Source organism: Cololabis saira, chromosome 23, assembly GCF_033807715.1.
Source record: "Cololabis saira isolate AMF1-May2022 chromosome 23, fColSai1.1, whole genome shotgun sequence".
NCBI classification, from domain to species: Eukaryota; Metazoa; Chordata; class Actinopteri; order Beloniformes; family Belonidae; genus Cololabis; species Cololabis saira.
This window is the reverse complement of record NC_084609.1, coordinates 9,248,276-9,271,251: the sequence shown is the minus strand read 5'-3', so window position 1 is coordinate 9,271,251 and position 22,976 is coordinate 9,248,276. Positions and strand designations below refer to the sequence as shown.

General features: G+C 42.8%; 1 protein-coding gene across 1 annotated transcript in view; it reads left to right on the top strand.

Moving 5' to 3' along the window:
* Positions 1-22,976, top strand: part of anks1b (ankyrin repeat and sterile alpha motif domain containing 1B) — a 277,955-nt gene that overhangs the window by 130,086 nt on the left and 124,893 nt on the right. The window contains exon 11 of the mRNA XM_061715033.1: positions 21,080-21,236. Within this exon, the coding sequence (XP_061571017.1) occupies positions 21,080-21,236 (157 nt within the window). The remainder of the gene's footprint in view (positions 1-21,079; positions 21,237-22,976) is intronic.

The window sequence follows — 22,976 nt, the reverse complement described above, 5'->3', positions numbered from 1 at the left end:
ACAGATAATTCCTGTTTACTTAGAGCTGTTAAATGTTAAAATGTTAGAAGTTAAAATGTGTAAGATGCACTATTTACATTATTTACAGTTTATTTACATTTAGTATTTACAGTTTATTTACAGCTATTTACAGTAAAGTGAACATGAACATAAACGTTTAAATAGATTGTACTGAAAATACGCTATTTCCGGTTTCGCTTTTATTTTGAAGTCTACAGGAAGTGGTCTAACGTGTGTCAACCGGTAGCTTTAGACTCTAACTGACAGCTGACAGCGAACAGCTGATATGACGGAGAAAGATCGGTTTTCTCCCGTTTTTCTTTGTAAACAACTTGTTTTAGGATAATAAATGTCCGTTTTTAAAGCCACACGTTCTGATCATTTATAAGAAGCTTCTGCTCCACAACATTTTGGTGCCGAAACCCGGGAAAGTCAAGATAATTCAGAGACTTTAGACGAAGTTGGAGTGTGAAGCTAACTGTAGCTAATGCTAACGGCAGAAATGACCGAACGCTGTCAACGGATGAAGCTGAAGCGGAGGACAATCCGCTCCTCGACAACAAAGTTGTTAACTCGCCTTGAAGAGGAGGTTAACAAGGATCCACCAGACTGTGAGAAGCTTTGTGAAATGCTTTCAGTATTATCAACAAAAGAAGAGAGTTTAACAGACTTGGATAAAGGCATTGAGGATGAAATGCCTTTGGATGACCTAGAAGCAGAAGTTGCAGCCGCTCAGGACTATCAGGAACGCATTCTCACATGGAAATCTCGTGCCACCAGGCTTATTCAGAAAGAACGGGAGACTGTGAGTCTGCGGGTGAGCAATGCAAGTTTAAGCTCAGTCAGATCACTAAATCAACAGACTATTAAGCTACCAAAGCTCGTGATAGAGAAATATGGTGGAGAAGTTAGCCAGTGGCAAGAGTTCTGGTCACAATATGAAACGGCTATTCATAACAACGACACACTGTGTAAGAAGGAGAAATTCACTTACCTGAAATCCTATTTGACTGGAGCAGCAGCAAGAGCTATTGCAGGACTAACTATGACAGATGGCAACTATGATGCAGCAATAAAGATGCTTCAAAACCGCTTTGGGAGAAAAGACATTGTAGTCAGTGCACACATGTCCAAACTGCTGAACCTGACACCTGTGAAAAGGTCTTCAGATATTGTAGCACTCAGGCACCTGTACGATGAATGTGAAATACAGATCCGCAGTCTGGAATCCTTAGGGGTTTACAGTGACACATATGGCTGCCTGCTATGCCCAGTACTACTGCAGCTCATACCAGACGACATTGCATTAGCCTACACGCGCAATTCAGACCCCAGCGGTGAATGGAAAGTGCTTGAGCTCATCCAGTTCCTGCAAAATGAAGTCCAAAGCAGAGAGAGAGCACTTCAGCTTACCAGACCAGGTAACGATCAAAGGGACATTCCGCCAAATAATAGGTCATTCAGCAAGCCAGCATCTTTCAGTGAAACCAGACCTAAAAAATGGAGTATGCCCTCAGCAGCTGCATTGCACACAATGAGTACTGGTCCTCAGACATGTGTATATTGTGACAGTGCTAACCACAAACCAGAACATTGTCCAGACAACTCTGTAGCCGCTCGTAAGGAGAAACTGAGAAAACTGGGAAGATGCTACGTGTGCCTAGGCCCAAAACACATAGCTAAATTCTGCAAAGCTAAGGGGGTTTCATGTGCACTGTGTAGTCGCAGACATCACCAGTCAGTTTGTGAACAAGGTGAAGCTAAAGCAGATGCTGATAGTGGCAGTACAGACGCTGTGGTATCCTCTGTGTCCAGCACAGTAAAACTGAAAGCTAATGTTCAGAACACAGTACTGCTCCAGACAGTTAAGGCATGGACAGAGGGCCCAGCAGGGAGAAAAATCGTGCGCTGTCTGTTAGATGGAGGCAGCCAGAGAAGCTTCATTCATGAAGGTGTAGTGAAAGCACTAAGACTGCCAGTGGTGAGACAAGAGACACTGCAGCTACATGTATTTGGATCTACAACTCCTGTAAAGGCACAGCGCAATATTGTGCGAGTTTCACTGGAAAATGTGTGGAACACGCAGCAAAAAGTTGAAATCGAAGCTGTGGAAACCCCTCAAGTGTGCAGTGCTGTAATAAAGATCCCAGGCTTACCCATGCAAGAGGAGTTAAAGAGAAATGGTCTGCAGCTTGCTGATTTTCCACTAGAAAGTGCTGATGATCCAGAACTGTCAGTATTAATTGGAGCAGACTATTACTGGAAGACAGTGTCCGGCAAGGTCCATAGAATCACAGAGACACTAGTAGCCATAGAAAGCATCTTTGGCTGGGTTTTGCAAGGGCCAGTCTCAACATCCAGTGTCACCAACGCCACCTGCATGCACATCAGCTTAAGTGAGGACACCCAGATCGCAAAACAGCTACATGCCTTCTGGGAGGTGGAGTCACTGGGCATTGTTAATGAGCAAATTCAGAGCCCAGACGAAACCGAGGCTCTTCAGAGCTTTGAACAGACTACCACACACAAAGATGGCCGCTATCAAGTTGAGCTACCGTGGCGACCTGACAGATCGCATCTTCCAGACAACTTCAGAGTCGCAAAAAGACGGTTTGAAAGCCTCAAGAGGAAATTCAAGACGGATGCAACTCTGTACATGAGGTACAATGATGTCATACAGGATTACCTGCAGCAAGGCATCTGTGAGGACGTACCAGAGGGCACTTCAGCGGCAGAGACACCTGACACAGTGGAATACTACATGCCGCATCATGCTGTTCTTCGAGAGGATAAGGTAACTACTAAACTGAGAGTAGTTTTTGATGCATCATCACACGAGGAGGGCTGCCCATCCCTAAATGACTGTTTACTGACCGGGCCAAACCTGAACCCAAATCTGCTAGATGTGCTAATCAAATTCAGACTCCACCAGATAGCCTTTACTGCAGATATTACCAAGGCTTTCCTGCAGATAGCTCTGGCAGAAAAGGATAAAGATGCTGTTAGGTTCCTGTGGCTACATGGACCTCCAGCCAAAGACTGTGAAAATGAGCTGCGCATCATGAGAATGAGTAGGGTGGTATTTGGAGTCTCACCCAGCCCCTTCCTGTTAGCTGCGACAATAAGAAAACACATCAAGCAGTATGAAACGGATCAGCCGAGGACAGTGGAGGCGCTGAGAGAGTCGCTCTACGTTGATGATTTTATCTCCAGCTCAAGGGATGTGGATGATGCCTTTTCAGTCACCAAGACAGCAAAAGAGATCCTGTCCCATGCGGGCATGAACCTGTGTAAATGGGTGACAAATTCACCGGACCTGAGAGCCAAGTGGAAAGAAAATGGAGTGGAGCATGCAAGCGAGACAGACAATGTTGGAAATGTGCTGAAAGTGTTGGGGTTAGTGTGGAGACCAGAGAAGGATGACTTTGTGTTTGATATGAAAGGACTGTTGGACATTTTGAAGAGCAAAAAAAACACAAAGAGAAATGTGCTGCAGACATCAGCTCGTATCTTTGATCCTATTGGCTTCCTGACTCCATTCACCATACGTGCAAAGTGTCTGTTTCAAGAACTGTGGGAGAGAGGAGTCAGTTGGGATGAGCAGCTTCCTCCAGACCTGGCTGAAAAGTGGAATCAGTGGTGTGCAGAGCTGCCGAAGCTCCACCTGGTGGCCATTCCAAGGTGGTACCAAATTGAGATTCAACCAAATTCAAAGAATATCAAGCTACATGTCTATTGTGATGCTAGCGAAAAAGCATACAGTGCTGTTGCCTATCTGCAAGGACAGAACAAAGAAGGAGAAGTTGTGACAAGCTTTGTAGCATCCAAGTCAAAGGTGGCTCCATTAAAGAAAATGACATTACCACGCTTGGAGCTGATGGGTGCATTGATCGGAGCGAGGTTAGGGAACAACCTTCTCCAGCCGCTGAACCTGCAAGTAAATCAGCTTAACATGTGGACAGATTCAATGATTGTCTTTCACTGGATACGCAGCACAGCACAAAGGTGGAAGCCATTTGTGGCTAACAGAGTGACTGAAATACAAGCTCTCACAAATCCAGAGTCGTGGGCACACTGCAGCGGCAAAACCAATCCTGCTGATCTACCAACCAGAGGCCAGAGCGTAGAAACCCTCATCCAGAGCCAGCTGTGGTGGAGCGGACCCGCTTCGCTCTCACCAACTGATGTTACAGAAAGCACTGATGAGGACTGTGTCGCAAACGAGGCAACCAACGTGGGCAGAGAGGACATCGGCCGGAGATGGAGGTACCGGCAGAGACTGTTAACCAGCTTCTGGAACAGCTGGAAAAAGGACTACCTGATGGACTTAAAATCAGCTCACAGGTGTGAGTTACCTGTACCCACTGTGTTGAAAGTGGGAAAGGTCGTTCTTATCGGAGAGGACAACATACCCAGGCAGATCTGGAAAATGGGCAGGATATTAGAGCTGTTTCCAGGGAGAGATGGACTCATTCGTTCCTGCACTGTTCGTACAACAACAGGCAGTTTGCTGAAGAGACCTGTTCAGTTAATATATCCTTTAGAAATAAGTTAAAGGGGACTGAGTAGTGATGAACAGTTGTTCATCGGGCGGGAGAATGTTGTGAATTGTTTTAATTTTAGGGATTTAAACAGATAATTCCTGTTTACTTAGAGCTGTTAAATGTTAAAATGTTAGAAGTTAAAATGTGTAAGATGCACTATTTACATTATTTACAGTTTATTTACATTTAGTATTTACAGTTTATTTACAGCTATTTACAGTAAAGTGAACATGAACATAAACGTTTAAATAGATTGTACTGAAAATACGCTATTTCCGGTTTCGCTTTTATTTTGAAGTCTACAGGAAGTGGTCTAACGTGTGTCAACCGGTAGCTTTAGACTCTAACTGACAGCTGACAGCGAACAGCTGATATGACGGAGAAAGATCGGTTTTCTCCCGTTTTTCTTTGTAAACAACTTGTTTTAGGATAATAAATGTCCGTTTTTAAAGCCACACGTTCTGATCATTTATAAGAAGCTTCTGCTCCACAACAGCCATGCTTCCATCCAAGAGTTTAGTTCTGGCTTTCCTGTTGCGACATGCGTGCGCCCCAGAGCACACGGCAAGACTATAAAGACCTGGGGCCGGATTCACAAAACATTCTTAAGAAAAAAAATCTTCTTAAGTGTCATTTTTTTCTTAAGTTCAGTCTTAAGAAGAAAAAAGAGAAGAAGTCATATTCTCCAAAAAAGTTCTAAGTATTTTCTCAACTTTCTTCTTAATAAAAAACTCAAGAATAAATGGTATTTTTGAAATAAAAGTTCTCAAATTTGTTCTTGACTTTTTTATTAACTTTAAGACAACCTTGACCTGTCTTAAAATTTATTCTGTGAAAAGGTAAGACTCTAAAATCACCTTTTTCAACACATTTTAGACAAGTTTAGACTAGTAGGTCATAGTTTGAGGATATACTTTGTAATTAATTACACAAAGAGCCTGTTAACTGTTTGTTAGCATGTTATTTAGCGTGGTAGTTAATTATTATTAATTTTCCCCAATAGTATTTTTTTCCACAGATTAATCTCATCCACCATAACCTTGAAAAGTTCCTGCATCTCTTTTTCTCCTTCTCCATGTTTAGTGAGTGACTGACGGTTATGACGAAATGTTGTTTGTTGGCGCGTGCAATGCAATGACATATTTTAAGAAGTTCTTAAGTAGGAAAAATAAGAAATTCGTAAGAAATGACAGTTCTTAAGACGGTTCTTAAGAAAATATTGAGGAATTGCACTTAAGGACTTTCTTATGAACTTCTTAATTTTAGATCTTAAGACATTTCTTAAGATCGTTCTTAAGAACATATTGGTGAATCCGGCCCCTGGTTTAGGACTTTGATGAGGAAGAACCCGAACCTACTGGATGAACTGGAACATCGGTTCCCGATTTCATAAAAGCTCTGCTGAATGAACGAGTACAAAAGTCCCACAGAAAAACTTGTATAAAGTCTTTCAAGAAGAGTAGAAGGTGCTAAAGCTGCTATGAAGTTACACTATATTAATAAACTCAACTAAATCAAACTGAATGAGCTGATTTGTTCATCAGAGGGCACAAAGACATTAGTGATCGACTCCAAGTCACGAAGACGAAATCCATTAAAACAGAAATGATCCTTTAACAGCCGACAGCCAGCGGGGAAGAGAAGCAGAGATGTTAACATGTTAGTGGTTTTAGATCAAAGCAGCTCAGAGGTGATGCAGCCAAATAACATCTGATCTGTTACTTGTCTTTCCTCATGCAACACTCAGTTCTTGTTATACGTTTTTTCTTCTTTAAAATACGTTTTTGACTCGCCTCTAGACGCATAGAGAAAGTTGAGTCTCTGCGTGAAACCATGGAGGCACTCCAGGCTTCATCATGGCATCACCATGGCAACGCAGACACATTACCAGCATAGCTTTTTGTTGTTTTAAACCATTTATGTTGCTTCTATTTTCAACCTGTAAAGCACTTTGTGTTGTGAAAATGAAAATGTCAGTGGAAAGTGCTTTACAGGTAAAGTTTGATTTATTGAGTCTGTTTTCAAGCCTCCGAAGGTTGTTTATTTTTTTTTTTTCTTTCCCTGCTTTCGTTCCCAGTTCTTATTTCTGGTGGCCAGAAATAATCTTATTTATTACTAGAAGATCTAAATCTATTAGAGGAACTATAGATTTGAGCAAGTGCCCCAAAATGACTACGAAGTTCATCAAATCTTAAAAGTTCACGAGAAGTTGTGAGTGGATTTTTATTGAATTCACTTTTATTTATGTTGTTTATTCCAGCACAAGTTGTCTCTGGCGCTTTGCAGACACCCAGAACAATTATTACATAAAAAATGACAGGTAAAAACTCTGCTAGTGATTTCACGTCATGTTTTTGTGCAAGTGCATGTTTTACATTTGTGCTTGGAGATATATTATCTGGAAAATCTGATAGTGTTCTGCTCCACGCCACTTAATTGAGCTTGTCAGGGCTGTTTGTCACATTTCAATTGAATCTCTTTACGTATCTTGTGTGTTGCAAGCGAGCATAAAAGTTTCTGCCGTCTGTAACTTTGGTCATCGCCGGCATCAAAAGCCGGTCTGTGTTGGAGGTTTCCTCCTCGGTGTTTTGACTTGAATCAACCTGGATGTCAAAATAGAGACGTGGAAAAAAGGAGAATTCACAAATGCAAGAAAGATTCAGATGTAACTTATCAGGGTTGCCAGGCAACACAGAAATCCACGAGATGTAGGGCATTGCATGTCCACCACTGACAGATTTTAGTCACCATCAGCACAGGTGCGTCAGAGATTTACACAAACGCCCATGCGGCATCTCCTCCGTCACGCTTTACTTCCTTCATGTTTTCCTTCATCTGTCTTCCTCCGTCTCTCAGTCTTCATACTTGGATTTTCTTTTCTCCAGATGTTCAGCTGACTTAAAATGTACAGAGAAATAGGTGGATGGTGGCAATGGGATGTGCAGGTAAAGGTTAAGATCAGGAACCCACAAGGCCTTGAAGATGCTGAAGATGATAAAACGAAGTCTCCAGAGATCTCCAGAAACTTAGAAGCATTCGATCACAATCTTTCACACCTGTATTGATGCAGAGGTTTGTCAGGAATGGGGTCCAACGTAAAGCCCATACCTCAAACTCAACACATGAATCAAACCACTCATGAACCCCGTACCAGATCTTTTGAGGCCGGGTTAACGACGACCCCCGTCGGTGCTGGTGACCCACAGGATGCCGATGGCAGTCAACCTGTATCCTCTCTATCTGTAGGAGAGAAAAGAGGAAAAGCAGGAGATTAGGGTTGAAAGGAGGGACTTTGAGTGTTGGGACGATGACAGGAGAAGCTAGAGTTGGTTGACATGACGCAGAGGAAGAAAGTGGATGTTCTGTGTTCAGGACAGCAGGTGGAAAGACAGCAGGGCCAGAGGCTTCAAGCTGCTTCATCATGATGTGGATGGGACGAGAAACGGAGTCGGAGTCATCCTGATGGAGGAGCTTGTTAGGAATTTTCTGGAGGTGAAAACAGTGTTGAAGCCAGATAGGGAAGATGTGATGTTCAATTATGTTAGTGGTTCTGCTCGACAGGTGAGGTGCGAGTTAGAAGAGGAGGAGACATTTTGGACGGAAGTAGATGAAGTGATGGAGAGCATGCACAGAGATGAAAGAGGTGATTGGTGCAGACTTCAGTGGACATGTTGGAGAAGACAACAGAGGTTAAGAGGAAGTCACGGGCAGGATAGGAATGCTGGACGGAAACGCAGAAGGGCAGATGGTAATAAACTTGGCAAAAAAAGATGAAAATGGCTATAATTTTTTTTTAGTTAATATTTATTTCGGTCAATCACAAAAAATCAACAAACAAGATAAGACAGGTTTTTCCCTGGTCAACATTGTGATTATTTTGACCGAAAAGGTCTGGGCTTGAAGCATAAAGCTTATCTTGCCCACCTTTTAACAGAATAGAATATACAAGAAGAACAAATGAAGTATCATAAGTCTACACAAAATAATAATAATAGTAATAATAATAATAATAATAATAATAATAATAATAATAATAATAACAGTAATGACGATGATGATAATAATAGTAATAATAATAACAATAATGACGATGATGATGATAATAATAATAGTAATAATAATAGTAATAGCAATAAAAATGATAATAATAATAATAATGATAGCTCTGAAAACAGAAAGTGAAAAGATGCTAAGGAAACCGACAAAACCAATTTAAGTTGTCATTTTATCTCATGCATGTGTGCATTCTTCTTTGTTTGCTTAGTTTGTTTCCATCTATGTGTCCATTACCTTTGCTTTGAATAATATCTTGTATGCTTTTATTGAGTTTGCTAGTTTAAGGTCGTTGTGTAATGAGTTCCACAGTTTTACTCCTAAAACGGATAAACATCTGCCCTTTGTGTTTGTTCTTATTGCTGTTGTATCAAACATTGCTGTTCCCCTGAGGTCGTGTTTGCCCTCTCTTGGCTTGAACAGTTCCTGCATGCATAATGTATACTTTCTTCCAGAGAGCAGGAACATAGGGTGACCTCAGGTGGACTCGATCTCGTGTGGGCGATATAACCTGAGCAGGTGACTCTGGTGGCAAGGAAGATCGTAGAGGACAGAGGCAGAGCGCAGGATGAAGTGATGGATGAGTGTTGAGACAGAGCATGTACAGAGAAAGAGGCTAGCTAAGAGGAAGTGGGACGCTAAAAGCACCCAAGAGAGTAGACTCAAGGAGATGAAGTGTAAGGGAAGATGGAAGTGGCAAAGGCCAAACAAAGGGCGTACGATGAGGAAGGAAGGTCAGTGGAACCCAAGTGGAGCGGTGAGGCTGCAGGGAGCAGAGATGAAGAAGGTGCAGGACTTTAAGTACTTGGGGTCAACAACACAGAGCAACGAGGTGACGAAGCATGTGCAAGCAGGTTGGAGCTGGTGGAGGAAAGTGTCAGGGGTTGATGTGTGATGAGAGGATGTGCAGGAATGAAAGGGAAGATGATGTTGGAACTGTAGGACGGACGCCTCGAGGAAGACCAGAGGAGATGTATGGCTGTAGTGAGAGAGGAGGGTGGAGAGGATGAGACGTGTGATTGGCTCTGGCGGGAACTGCCAAAAGGAAAAGGATTTAATCATCTGAGTATCATACATGTTGTTTTAACCCTTGTGCTGTCTTCGGTAAAGGGAGGAGGAAGAGAAGAAGGGAGGAAAGAAGGAAGGAAGGAAGGAAGAATGAAAAGAAGGAAGGAAGGGAGAAAATAAGGATGGGAGGAAGGAAGGAAGGAAGGAAGGAAGGAAGGGAGGGAGGGAGGGAGGGAGGGAGAAAAGGAAGGGAGGGAGGGAGGGAGGGAGAAAAGGAAGGAAGGGAGAAAAGAGGAAGGGAAGAAGGAAGGAGAGAGCAGGAGGAAAGAAGGAAGGAAGGAAGGGAGGGAGGAAGGAAGGAAGGGAGAAAATAAGGAAGGGAGGGAGAAAAGAAGGAATGAAGGAAGGAAGTAAGGGAGAAAAGAGGAAGGGAAGGAAGGAAGGGAGAAAAGAGGAAGGGAAGAAGGAAGGAGAGAGCAGGAGGAAAGAAGGGAGGAAGGAAGGAGGGAGGGAGGAAGGAAGGAAGGAAGGAAGGAAGGAAGGAAGGAAGGAAGGAAGGAAGGAAGGAAGGAAGGAAGGAAGGAAGGAAGGAAGGAAGGAAGGAAGGAAGGAAGGAAGGAAGGAAGGAAGGAAGGAAGGAAGGAAGGAAGGAAGGAAGGAAGGAAGGAAGGAAGGAAAAAAAAGGAAGGAAGGGGAAAAAAAGAGGAAGGGAAGAAGGAAGGAGAGAGCAGGAGGAAGGAGAATTAGGTAATTTTGACCCAAAGACAGCACGGGTTAAGGAATAAGTAGTTTGTTAACAGGTTGGTGTTGTTGCTGGTATGTCGGTCAGCACTGTTACTGTAGGTCACCGTGGTAACCAGCGGGTGAGAGGCAGCACACACACACACACACACTGAACATGTTCCATCATAGTGCATCAATATCGCTGCACAATCACCTCCTCCAGCGGTCAAAGTAGAGTCACCATCTTCACACAGGTTTATTAGTTTATTTATTTATTTTGAATGTGGCAGAAAGCTGCAGTTCCTGGAGAAAAACCCTCACAAGCACATGGAGACTATGCAACTGTGGTGACCACCACAGCATTTTCTGTTTAAAAACACAAGATGTTTTCTTTAGCACCAGTTAATGTTGTTGTTAGAATTTCTCTCACTTCTTTTTTTTAATCTCGACATTAAAATAATCATCTAAACAAGCTGCATGTCCTTCAATAAGTGTTTTAAATGAGTGTGCGTCCTGGGCGTCACGTTCCACGAGGAAAACATAACGTGAAAGATAATGAAAAGTAATAAAGCCTGTTAGTTGTGTTAACGCCTGGAATTACAAGGTCTGGCCAAAACAAACGTCTTTAATAGTTTAATCTTGTGTTGGCCTGCATCACCACCTTCTTTTATTGTGATTTTATTTTGTCTACAACGAGCTCTGCGTTTTCGGTTGGTGCCACTTCACCCTGCAGCCCGGCCGAGCTAACCTTTAACACACACACCTGTAAGAATGTGATAAGCCTCTGCTGGCATGGACCGGCCTCAGCGGGCCGAGTATGTGAGCGTCTTCGTGCGACTGCCCTCTGGAGTCCAGACATCTTGTTGTTCTGGAGGTAAACAGGAAAAGAGAGAGAAGAATCGAAGAAAGGCCACTAGCGGAAGGAAGTGTGTCCAGTAGTGCAAGTATGCAGGTCCTCAGCCGCCTTTTGGGCAAGTCTTTCAGAAGAAGGGAGATTTAAACCAGCCGGGTTCGGTCATTTTAATGTAGCTGTTTTTAAAATCAGGTTATGAGTTTGGGGATTTGGCCCACGTTCACTTCAGGAGAAGGTGCTGCAGCTTTCACGTAATGAGTCTGCGCGCTCAACTCATCTCAGCAAAATGTCCTCTTGGAGACGTCTACCGCGGCGCTAACTGCCAGTTTTGTGGATACTTACTAGGGCTGGGCGATATGGACCAAAAGTCATATCTCGATATTTTCTAGCTGAATGGCGATACTCGATATATATCGATATTTTTTCTGTGCCATAATTGGGGTTTCCCCCAAAGCATTATAGCATAGCATCTCTGTTAGCATCTCTGTTAGCTTCATTTTTTCTGAGGCAAACCCTTAAAAAAACAGTCAGTTTTAATACAAAGCCTCGTGCCAAATGTCACACAGGTACATTTATTAACAGAGGTCTGCACAATATCAAAATGTATAAAACAAATGAAATAAAAAATAAACTGCCTGCATATATAGAATAAAAATGCTTCTTAAATAAAATAAAACAAAAATCCCTTTCCTACATAACAATTAAATTAAAATACACTGAGCAATTAATACAATTTAGACAGTAACAGGCAGACTTTTCCACTGAGGTTGACAGTTGTGCAAATAACAAAACATTTGTGCAAATCTCAAGTCTCAAGTCAATTTGTCACAAAATAAGCTATATCAAAATCATATATATATATTTTTTTAAAATCGATATAAACGATATTGTTTCGTACCATATCGCGTTTGAAAATATATCGATATATATATTAAAATCTCGATATATCGCCCAGCCCTAATACTTACCTGCACGGCTGTTTCCTCTGACGCTTCACTTATCAAACGACCGTGGCAGCATTTGATCGTGGTTTTTAAACCATTTATGATCCTTTTAAGCATCTAAAACTCTGAAGATGCCACTTGTACACAGGAACTAAACACATGCAGGATTGAATAGCAAAAATATCCTTTTTATTTCAAATGAAAAGGAATTTGTTTCCAGAGATTGAATCAATCACTGGGCGGGGGTTTTAAGAGCCCTGGGGGGGTATGAAGGAGGACATTGTGAAGCGTACAGCTCTTCCAGGAATCCTGGAGTTTCTGAGCCGCCGCGTATCGCTCAGTGCTCCTCTTTGTGAAAGTGAGCGGCCTCGTGATCGGTAATTGGAAAAGTAACGTTGGACTCGCTGCCACTCTCAGATCTTCTTCTCTATTCACCTTCACCGTGTTTTGGTGGAAGAGCCTTTTTTCCTCCTGTAACCACGGAGACGTGGCCCGGAGATTCACGGCCGCTGACGGTGAAGCGGCTGTTTGATGAAGCTCAGAACCGAAGCGGGTGCACGTGAGCCGTCCTGCTGGGCCGCCGGTGAGAGGCCCGGCTACCGAGGACGTGGAACCGGCGAGGCGATAAACATCCGCTCAACATGTTTCCCACCATCATCACGTAGATCTGACAAGACTCTAAAAGTGATAAATGGGAGGCATTAAATACAAAACGTACCCAGCAAAACTACTTATATAAGGCGTATCATTTTATTTGATTGATGATGTATTTGTGTATTTATTAATTTTAGTGGTTTTGTGCAACTAACGTCCTTTTTTTTAGCTTTAAAAGAATGTTAAATGACTCAAGACCAGCACAAACTGAAGTTTTGGAGGACTAGAATACACAATACAGCATGTTTTTATAAACACACACTAAAGCCACCTCTTTAACCCTTGTGCTGTCTTTGGGTCAAAATGACCCAATTCTTCTATCCTTCTTTCCTCATGCTCTCTCCTTCCTTCTTCCTTTCCTCTTTTCTTTATTTTCTTTTTTACCCTCCTTTACTCCTTTTTCTTCCTACCTCCCTTCCGCCATTCGTTCCTTTATTACCTTCTTTGCTTTTCCTTCCATCTTTCCTTATTTTATCAATTCCTTCCTTCTTCCCTCCCTTCTTTCTTTCCTTGTCTCCATTCCTGCCTCCCTCCCTTCTTTCCTTTTCTCCCTTCCTTCCATCTTTCCTCCCTTCCATCTTTTCTCCCTTCCTTACTCCCTTTCCTACTTCCTTCCTTATTTTCTCCTTTCTTCCTTACTTCCTTCTTTCCTTCCTTCCATCTTTTCTCCCTTCCTTACTCCCTTTCCTACTTCCTTCCATCTTTTCTCCTTTCTTCTCTCCCTTCTTTCTTTCCTTTTCTCCATTCCTTCCTCCCTCCCTTCTTTCCTTTTCTCCCTTCTTTCCTTTCTTTCTCCCTTCCTTCCATCTTTCCTCCCTTCCATCTTTTCTCCCTTCCTTACTCCCTTTCCTACTTCCTTCCATCTTTCCTCCGTTCCATCTTTTCTCCCTTCCTTACTCCCTTTCCTACTTCCTTCCATCTTTCCTCCGTTCCATCTTTTCTCCCTTCCTTACTCCCTTTCCTACTTCCTTCCACTTTTCTCCTTTCTTCCTTACTACTTTCTTTCCTTCATTCCCTCTTTTCTCCCTTCACCCTCCCTTGACCCAAAGCAGCACAAGGGTTAAGGCGATGTTGATCTCAGTAAAGGTTTGTCTCTGTCTGCAGCTTCGGCTTCGGCCGGCTGTCGTGTCCGAGGGATTAAACCTAGAGCAGGCCAAGCCACGCTTGAAGCCGCCGCTCAGTACAGCCGCCGTCATGGGGGACGTACAGGCCGGCGTTTTCTGAAGACGGGCCCTCGTGCCCCGTAGGGTCGGCTCGGCTAGCTGATTTCTGTCGTATTAGCCAGCCGATGGGGAAAATCCAATTAGTCACGTCGATCCTCTCTCGCTGCATCGACCGGGCTGCACCCCGCTCTTTCTCCTTCGTCTTTTCTCACCTCTCTTCCTCCGTTTTTCAGCTCACGGTCTGATGCCCAACCAGCCACTCTCTTTACCTCACCCATCTTTAGTCTTTATACCCCGGCCCCTTGGGGAGACGGTTATTGGCCTTTCTAGTGAAAAATGAGGGTGAATCAAGCAGACAGACGGTCAAAAAGGAAACAAAGGCAGTTAAAACCACAACATAACAGAAATCAGCATTCACTAACAGGAAGTGGGAGTTCTGATCGTCTTCAACTGCAGCTTGTTGGTTTTCCATCTGTTTTTTTGGTTCATTATTTTCTTCTCTGACTGCTCCTCGCCTCATTCACTCGGGGCCTCAGAGGGTCCATTGTCCGCTGTGATGTCCACCCCTCCCTTTACTCTCTAATCAAATAGCCTCCATGAGGAAATGCCAGCAAATTACGGCCTCTATTCATATCTGATGGCCTATGAACTCTGTACGGAGTGCGTGGAGGCTGAGCGGAGGGTTTCGCTCTTTACACAGACAGAAGTGATCGACTCTAAGATAAAAGTCAGTCATCGGCACTTGAAAACTCGCTCGGGCTTTAAGTGAAGGGAGAGTTAACGAAGGAAATCACACAAACTATGCAGCATAAGCTGTCACATGACCCACGCGCGAGTAACAGTAACTCCGTCTGCCGCGGTCAGGCTGCATTTTTACGCAGATATAATCACAACCTTTCACCATCCTGCAGTCACATGTGCAGGAGCTTCTGTCACACCCTCGCCGACACTGCGGGGCTGGATCCGGCCGCTGCAGATGCACGGGAGCCGCATACGACCTGCTAATTAGTGGCCAGAGGAGGCCTCTGTTTGTCTGCTCCCTTCCTGTCCGGCTCAGACACAAGTTTCTCTGTCTCCCACCGCTGTCCTGAAAGATAGAGAGAGAGGAGGAGGAGGAGGGGGTGGGGGGTGAAGGAAGACCGAACGAGAGGGTCTGTTTGTTGGAGGCAGCGGGACGACTCGTACCGCAGTGCTCCAAAGCCTTTTCCCCTCCACATTTTAAGGCTTTTCTTCCCCTCCCAAGGCCGAGCAGCAGGAGCGCTGGGGATTCTCTAGACGTCGCAGGTACGGTCATTAAACTTGCTTTGCTGCTGCTGGATTTGTTTCATCTTCAGCTGTTCTGAGGCTCGGCTGTCTCTGATTTTCTCGCCTCGTTTAAACCTTTTTAATTTGAACTTGGGGAAAAAAGAAACTGCTGAAAGTTTTACGGTCGGACCAGTTTAAAGCGGCTCGTCTCATTTTCTGGCTCTCGCCGTCTTCCACATGAGAAGTCCAGCTCATTCTCTACACTTGCCTCCCCGTTCCTGTGTTTTTCCTACGTTTGTGTGCGTGAGGAAATCCCTGCTCCTAATGCGCTGCACTCCCACTTCCTCTGCTGCCCTTCCTCAGCACAAGCTCATTTTCCTCTTCCCCGCTCTGTCTGTCTCATGCTCATCTCCGTGGGATTCGCTGACACCGTCTGCAGAGTAAGTGTTGAGCTGGATCCTGCCGTCCTTTGATCAACCCGTCTCTTCCTCGCCCTTCTCCCTTCACCGTCTCATTCTGGGGTTTTTTTCCTTCCTTTTAATCACAGGAAGCAGCTTTTTCTTGCCCCTCTCTCTCTCTCTCTGCTAGCTCTTCAGGAGAGGTGACAGGTGAAGACTTAGACCCAGGAATAATGAGAGATGATGCAGACACGAAACGGATAATGGTAGAATTAGTAATAAAAGTGCTCGGATGGATGGAGCACTTAAGAAAATGATAAATTAATTTGCGGTAGGGGGTTATGGGTCATTTCATGCCTCCTGAGATTTTAAATTGAATTTCAGGTGCAGTTGTTGGAGGGACAAAACCACTCTAAATACCCCTTCTGTGTTTCTCACTTGATTAAATATAGAAAAAATGTGTCAGACACTCATCTTTAAGTGGGTTTGTCCTCTAATATTTAGCTCTTTGACACTTTTAACAGACGTTAACTCATTTTTAATTCAGTTTCATGTTGACTGTTGGAGAGGCTGAGGTTAATGTTTTGTTTTACAACATCCCACTAATGTCGTCACTTCCTGTCCCAAGACAAACGTTGCTGTGTTGTTTTTTTTTCCTCCTTTTCCTTTCGCTTCTGCAACATTAGCTTGATTTTCATTTGCTTTGAAGAACAGAACCCACTTTCATTTTCATGCCACAAAGCAGTCGAATGCATTTCCTGTCAGATCTTGACCTGGCGACATACGAGCTCTGAGATGCTCAGAGAAATCCTGGAGCCACAACGTCAGACATGTCTGGAATGGGTTTGTTCGCCGTGGCAACCGGGGCGAGGACCTGACTGAGCTTAAAGGTCTTGATCAAGCATCCTCACATCTCAAAACCTTTAACGTCATCCCCGCCTAAATGATGCGTTGCAGTTTGATGTCGACACGCTCGTCTGTGCTCATAACTAAGATCCTGCAGGAAGCCGAGCGGAGTCAGGCTCGGCGGCGCTTCTACTGAAGGTGCAGCTGACAAACCATTTACGTTTTCAGGAGGAGATTATAAAAATGATGCTCAGAAATCAGAATAAGAAATCTCTTTATTTCGCCTGATGTACAATGTACACAGGAATTTGACCTGGTAAAAACAGCACCATTGAGCAATAACTTCACAATTAGAAATAAAAATGGAAAAAATATAATTAAGTTAAAATATACAGGACTGTCTCAGAAAATTAGAATATTGTGATAAGTCCTTTTATTTTCTGTAATGCAAAAATGTCATACATTCTGGATTCATTAAAAATCAACTGAAATATTGCAAGCCTTTTATTATTTTAATATTGCTGATCATGGTTTACAGCTTAAGAAAACTCAAATATCCTATCTCAAAATATGAGAATATTCTGGGAATCTTAATCTTAAACTGTAAGCCATAATCAGCAATATTAAAATAATAAAAGGCTTGCAATATTTCAGTTGATTTGTAAAGAATCCAGAATGTATGACATTTTTTTTTTTTTTAATTGCATTACAGAAAATAAAGGACTTTATCACAATATTCTAATTTTCTGAGACAGTCCTGTATATAATATGCATGTAATATGTACAATGACCAGAGTATTTACAGGATGGCAGGAATGAAAAATGAAATAAAGTGTTCCTTAAGTGTCTTTTAGACGCAGGGGGGCTGAGACGCCTTTATTTAAGAGGGTGGTGGCCAGTTTAGGGGAAAAAACTGTTGAAGTGCCTGGTGGTTTTGGTTCTGATGGAGCTGAACCTGCGACCTGGTGGGAGGGGAGTGAACAGGGAGTGAGCTGGGTGAGACGGGTCCTCCACTACTACTAAGGTTCAGTTATTAACTGAGATGGAAACGGCAACAGTTGGACTTAAGTTTTTTTTTTTTTTAATTGTATTTTACAGGTACATGTTAATGAAGGAAATGTTATTTAGTTTAGATTCCAGTTCTTTTAAGTGGCGGTACTCGCAAGAAGCTTGAACTGGAAGTAAGTGGCTTCATTTCTTGTGGGACCGGCAGTCCCTCCTCTGGGAGGGGGCTGTGGTCTGTTTGTCTACTGTGTGACGTTCACCTGTTCAGACTGAGATACTTTGGTCCTGTGAAACAAGGCCCGAATGGCCAGAGACGAAGTTCAAGGCTGCACAGGTGAAACCCAAAGCCGCCTCCTCCAATTCATGGTGTTTTCTCCCATTTAATACAGATGGGTTCTTTGACCCCTCTCTAACCATCTGTCCCGAACATTACCATCCATGAAGAGTTCCCACGTATCCCCAGAGCGTCATGTGTTGCTCTTTGTCCATATATGAAGGTCTGCACACTTCTCGCTGAACTCTGGGGTACCGATCAATAAAACCATCGATGTCGGTTGTTTATGTGGATGTGAGGTGATGCGTCTCAAAGAAACAAGTCCAGCTGCATCCTACTTTAAGAGGCTGGGACCCCAGTCGGTAGGGATGGGAATTGATGAGATTTTTCCATTTTCGATTCTGTTTAACGATTCGATTCTTTATCGATTCTCTTATCGATTCTCATTTGGAAAAAAGGAGAACAAACAGGTCGATTAGCATCAACTTTGTTTTATATCTTTGAACAAAAAAATACAAGTGAGGTCAACAGTGAGGTCTTAAGAGTCCCCCAACCTTGGGCTCCTCGATGGTGTGCCGGGGGGTCCCCAGAAAAAATTATTTGTTATGAAAATAAATATAAAATAAAAAATAAAATAAATATTTTTCTCTAATAGAAATTAAAATGTTCCTTTTTAAAAGGATATCTGAGCTGAGCACTCAAACATAAAACTACGTCAGCCAGTGACAAATACAATCAACTCAAGTCCAATGGAACTGTGCATCGTGCAATTCTTCTATGAAGAATTAACAATTCTTTTGTATAAAAATAAGCATATCGGATTTTTCAGGAAGGATACGCGATCTTTGTGGACTTATGGTGTCTCCAGCTGTGGAGAACAACAAGTCGTCCTGTTGTCATCCTTTTTGGTAAAATGAAACCAAACTTTCGAGCGTTTATGCCGCTTTGTCGCCATGTTTTCCTGCTTCGCGCCCACTGGAATTGATAAGGGAATCGTTTGCAAAAAAGGCAAACGATTCCAAGGAATTGAAACACTGGGAACCGGTTCTCAACAAGAACTGGTTTTCGATTCCCATCCCTACCAGTCGGTGCCTGCATGAGGGCCACATTTGTATCTGGAAGATGTGTCGGTTGCACTTTGCAATAAACTTGGGAAGGACTTCAAAATATCATCTAATGAACCCTTTATTTAGACTTCCAGGTAATTTCATGAAACTGTCCCCGGGGGGGAAACCAGCAGCTTTTCCAGCGGTCCCTTCAGCCCAGTGAGTGACATCAGCCGCTCGCCAGGGCTGTCACGTCAAATCAGCGTCAGCCGAGCCCGACCCCCCCTGTGGAACCACGGCCTACGACGCTGACTGGATCACCATTAGCCGCTAACGCTCATCTAATTGGCGGCTGATGGAGATTGAAGGGAATGAGGAAAAAAATAGAAAGGAGGAGAGGGCACTTGGAGTTTGTTGGCCTTTTCTGAAACGTGGTGTGAAATAAACCTGAGATGGAGCGCGGAGGGTCTGTGTGAGCGAAACCATCAAAGGGACTGATTACTCCGCCGGCCAGAATGATTTATCCGCCTCGAGTGCGCCCGGCGCGTGATGGACGACCCGCGGCATCGTGGGTTTTGTAGTAGCGGATAATGACAAGAAGATTAATGGCTGTTGAATGAGGAAAAGAGGATGGGAGTAAGGCGAAGGAGGCAATGATGGAGTCGTACTGTTGAGGAATATGTTTTAAGGCGATACTGGCGGCAGGCGAAGCCACACAAAAGCCGGTTGCCATGGTGACGAGTTTACCATTGATCCCATTAGGAAGGTTTCACCCAGGGCGGGCTGCCGGGGGACCCTCCAGAGAATATGGTGTGTCGCAGTATGAGAAAAGGACAGATATCCGCAGGTTGTGTTGCCGGGAAAGAAATGTTTTGTCTCATTGGCTGAAATGAGCCCTCCTCCCCCCCCGTAACCTTTTCCCCTGCTGCACATAAGTCACTCATGTTTTTCATTCTTTCTCCGAACACATCTGCCTCACTGATAAGGGACCTTTTCGTCTCTGTCTCTCCGTCTCTCTCTTTCTCTCTCTGAGCCCTTTGGGGCTCAACCTTTTCACCAGAACTGCAGCGGTTCCCGACCTGAAATCCTCCCAAAACATGCAGAGAAGCAAATATTTTACACATAAATGTTAATTCTGCAATTTAAAACCACTTTGTCAGTCTTTCCTCTATTTTTATTCATTTTTAATTATAATGTCGATAGTTCCCACGCTATTTATTCAGATTTACACCAAGTTTAAATTGTAAATTGTATCTGAACTAATACAGTAAACTAATTCAATGTTTGTTTTCTTTCTCTTCCGCACTGTTTATCTCTGGCGTGTCGGATGTTTATTAGAGACTTGGGAAAAGCAAAGAGCTCTCTGACCTGATCGATTTAGTAGATTAGAGACGAACCTCAGCTGAAGTGAAATGGCCTTGAATACGAGTTTAATTCAGGAAAACATTTTAAATGAATTCAATTGACTGAAAAATTTCCAATATTTCACTCTGTTTTGTTTATTAACTTGGCGGCAGACATTTCCCCCTGAACTCGGACATTTACATGTACAGTATGCAGCAAAAATATGTTCATGGAAACTTGTTGCTGAAAAATTACTCGCTAATCTCAAAATATTGATGTTGTAGAACAAGCTTTTTACCAATTTTATCAGATTTATCATGTTAGATCTTTACAACTAAAAACCTCCGCAATTACACTCAAATGTGGAACAAATAAATAAATGAAATAAACACGGTTCTTTGTTTAACAAGGATATCCAGCAGAATCCTCTTTGATTGTAGTCTGGCAACAGGAAAAAACAAACACAAAACTCCTGACATGTGGTGATGATTGATAACTCAACCGTGTAAACACTGTAGAGAACTTAAATATTAGCCTTGAGCAGAACTGAGGGATCAGAGGTTTTATTTATTTATTTCTCTCAGGTCTCAGGTCCCGACTGTTTTCTCCTCTGCGGTTGGAATGCAGCATACTGTAGAAATGAAAAGTACTCCCTCTGATTCTGTTTCTTTTTGTACGTAGACGCACCCAGAAGCTTCTTCACTTCATTGTCCAGACATTATTCATCAATCATAAATGTAATGTATCAGTCTATTGGAGGGAATAATGGGTCTGCATAGCTGCAGCTCATAATGAATAATAATGTAATTGCTGGTTTCTCTCTTCTAAATGAATAGTTGTGGCAGCCGGAGGGATTCAAATAAAAGGCACTTATTATGGCGTTGAAAGGAGAAGCTGGCGGACTTCTCTCCATTCCTGCCGCGACAAGTGTGAGAACGTATCCAACAGCGTCTGACGTGTCCTCCCTGTCCCTCTGCAGGAGTCCAAGCTTTCAGCAGAGGTCGTCACCTCTCCGTCGCTGGACGTTTTCCTGCCCGAAGACGAAGACAACCCGTACGAGTCGGTGACCACCGCCGTCACGCGCAAGCCCAGCTCCCTGGACATCAACCACCAGCTCAGCTCCTGCTCACGCAACGGTAGGGCGGATGAACACACCCTTCGTCCTGTAGGCCGCCTGCCTGTTCCTCCTCTTCAGAGCTGGGTAGAGTAGCCAAAAATTGTACTCAAGTAAAAGTACTGTTACTTCAGAATAATATGACTCAAGTAGAAGTAAAAAGTAGTCATCCAAATAATTGAGTAAAAGTAAAAAAGTACTTGGTGAAAAAGTAACTGTTGAGTAACGTCTGATTTATTTTTTTAACACAACCATTCAAACAGACAAATGTACAAAATAATCATCTTCAGGCAAATTAAATCAATAAAATAATAAAATAAATTAAAATTGATAAAAAATAGCTTAAATTAAAATAATCTTAAAGTAAATTCAGGTACTTTAATAAATAATAAAATAAATAAAATAATAACAGAATAAAAAAATAAATTAAGCACAAGTAGCACAAAATTTCAAGCCTTTGTACTTTTCTTTTTTAACCAGGCAGAACTAGAACAAACATGAACTCATAGAAACTCTGTGTAAATGTGACAAAATGTGCAAAAACAAACATTTTTCCCAAAGAATCACTCAGTGATGTCATGAGATTGACGCGTACGCAGAGGGGATAAAAGAAAAGTAACAGCTCAACGTAGCCTAATGTAGCGGAGGAAGAGGAACAGTTTCTTCTTCACAAATCTACTCAAGTAAAAGTAAAAAGTATAGTGATTCAAAACTACTCCTAAAAGTACAAAATTTCCCCAAACTTACTCAAGTAAATGTAATGGAGTAAATGTAACTCCTTACTACCCACCTCTGCTCCTCTTACACACTATAAGCTCTTGGCAACACACTGTTAAGGTCACATTCAGTATAATTTTAAGAAATAAATCTTCATCTGTATGACAGGAGTGGTTTTCAGTAGAGGTGCAACAATTGATCAGCTGCTCTTATCAGCTGTGACCAGCATTGGGCCAATATTGGTTGTTTTTCTTTCTCATTACATGCATGAAGTCCACGGCCTTGACATTTCTATTTTATCTGTTTATGCATCGGCTTATAATACGGAGAAGTCGATAACCTCCCCATTAGGAAGCACAGCATGTTGCCGTGGCTGCGGAGCGCATTGTGGAGGTTTTCTACTGATTGAAAAAGGAAGAAGAAAGTCATATTCACAACTTGTAAGGCAAAACAAAGCAAGCATTAAGAAGCTAAAAATAAAGCCACACAGTTAATTAACAGCCTATACTATCTTGTACGCAGTTCGAAGAAAGAAAATTGGTCAAAACTGGCATTAGCAGCTCAAACCTTCAAGGGAATGCTAATTGACACTTGAGGGGAAAGCATGAATTCGGTCATATCTTTAATTTCGATAGAGATTATCCATCATACGACCCCAGCTGGTGACCTACGGGAGCTCTGTCAGCGCAGAAGTTGGTCGCCGAAGTCCAACTCTTCATTACAAATCAGATGACGAACAAACAGCAGAATGTCACAGAAGCATCAACACTGATTCTGAAAGATTTGTCACCTCTCAGTTCAACGAGGTGGGTTAATTAACCGGCTTCTAGTAACTGGATTTTTTTTTGTAAAATAAAGTTGTTAGCCTGAGTCGAAACTCGTTGTCTTGGCAACAGCCCCCAACAGATAACCTGCTTTTATGAAGCTCATCGATATATTCAACTATGCTCATAAATAATGCCGCGTGTCACATTTTCCCCCTGATCTAATAATATAATACTACTGATACGCTAATAATATTAATAAAAGCATCAAAGGGTACTGA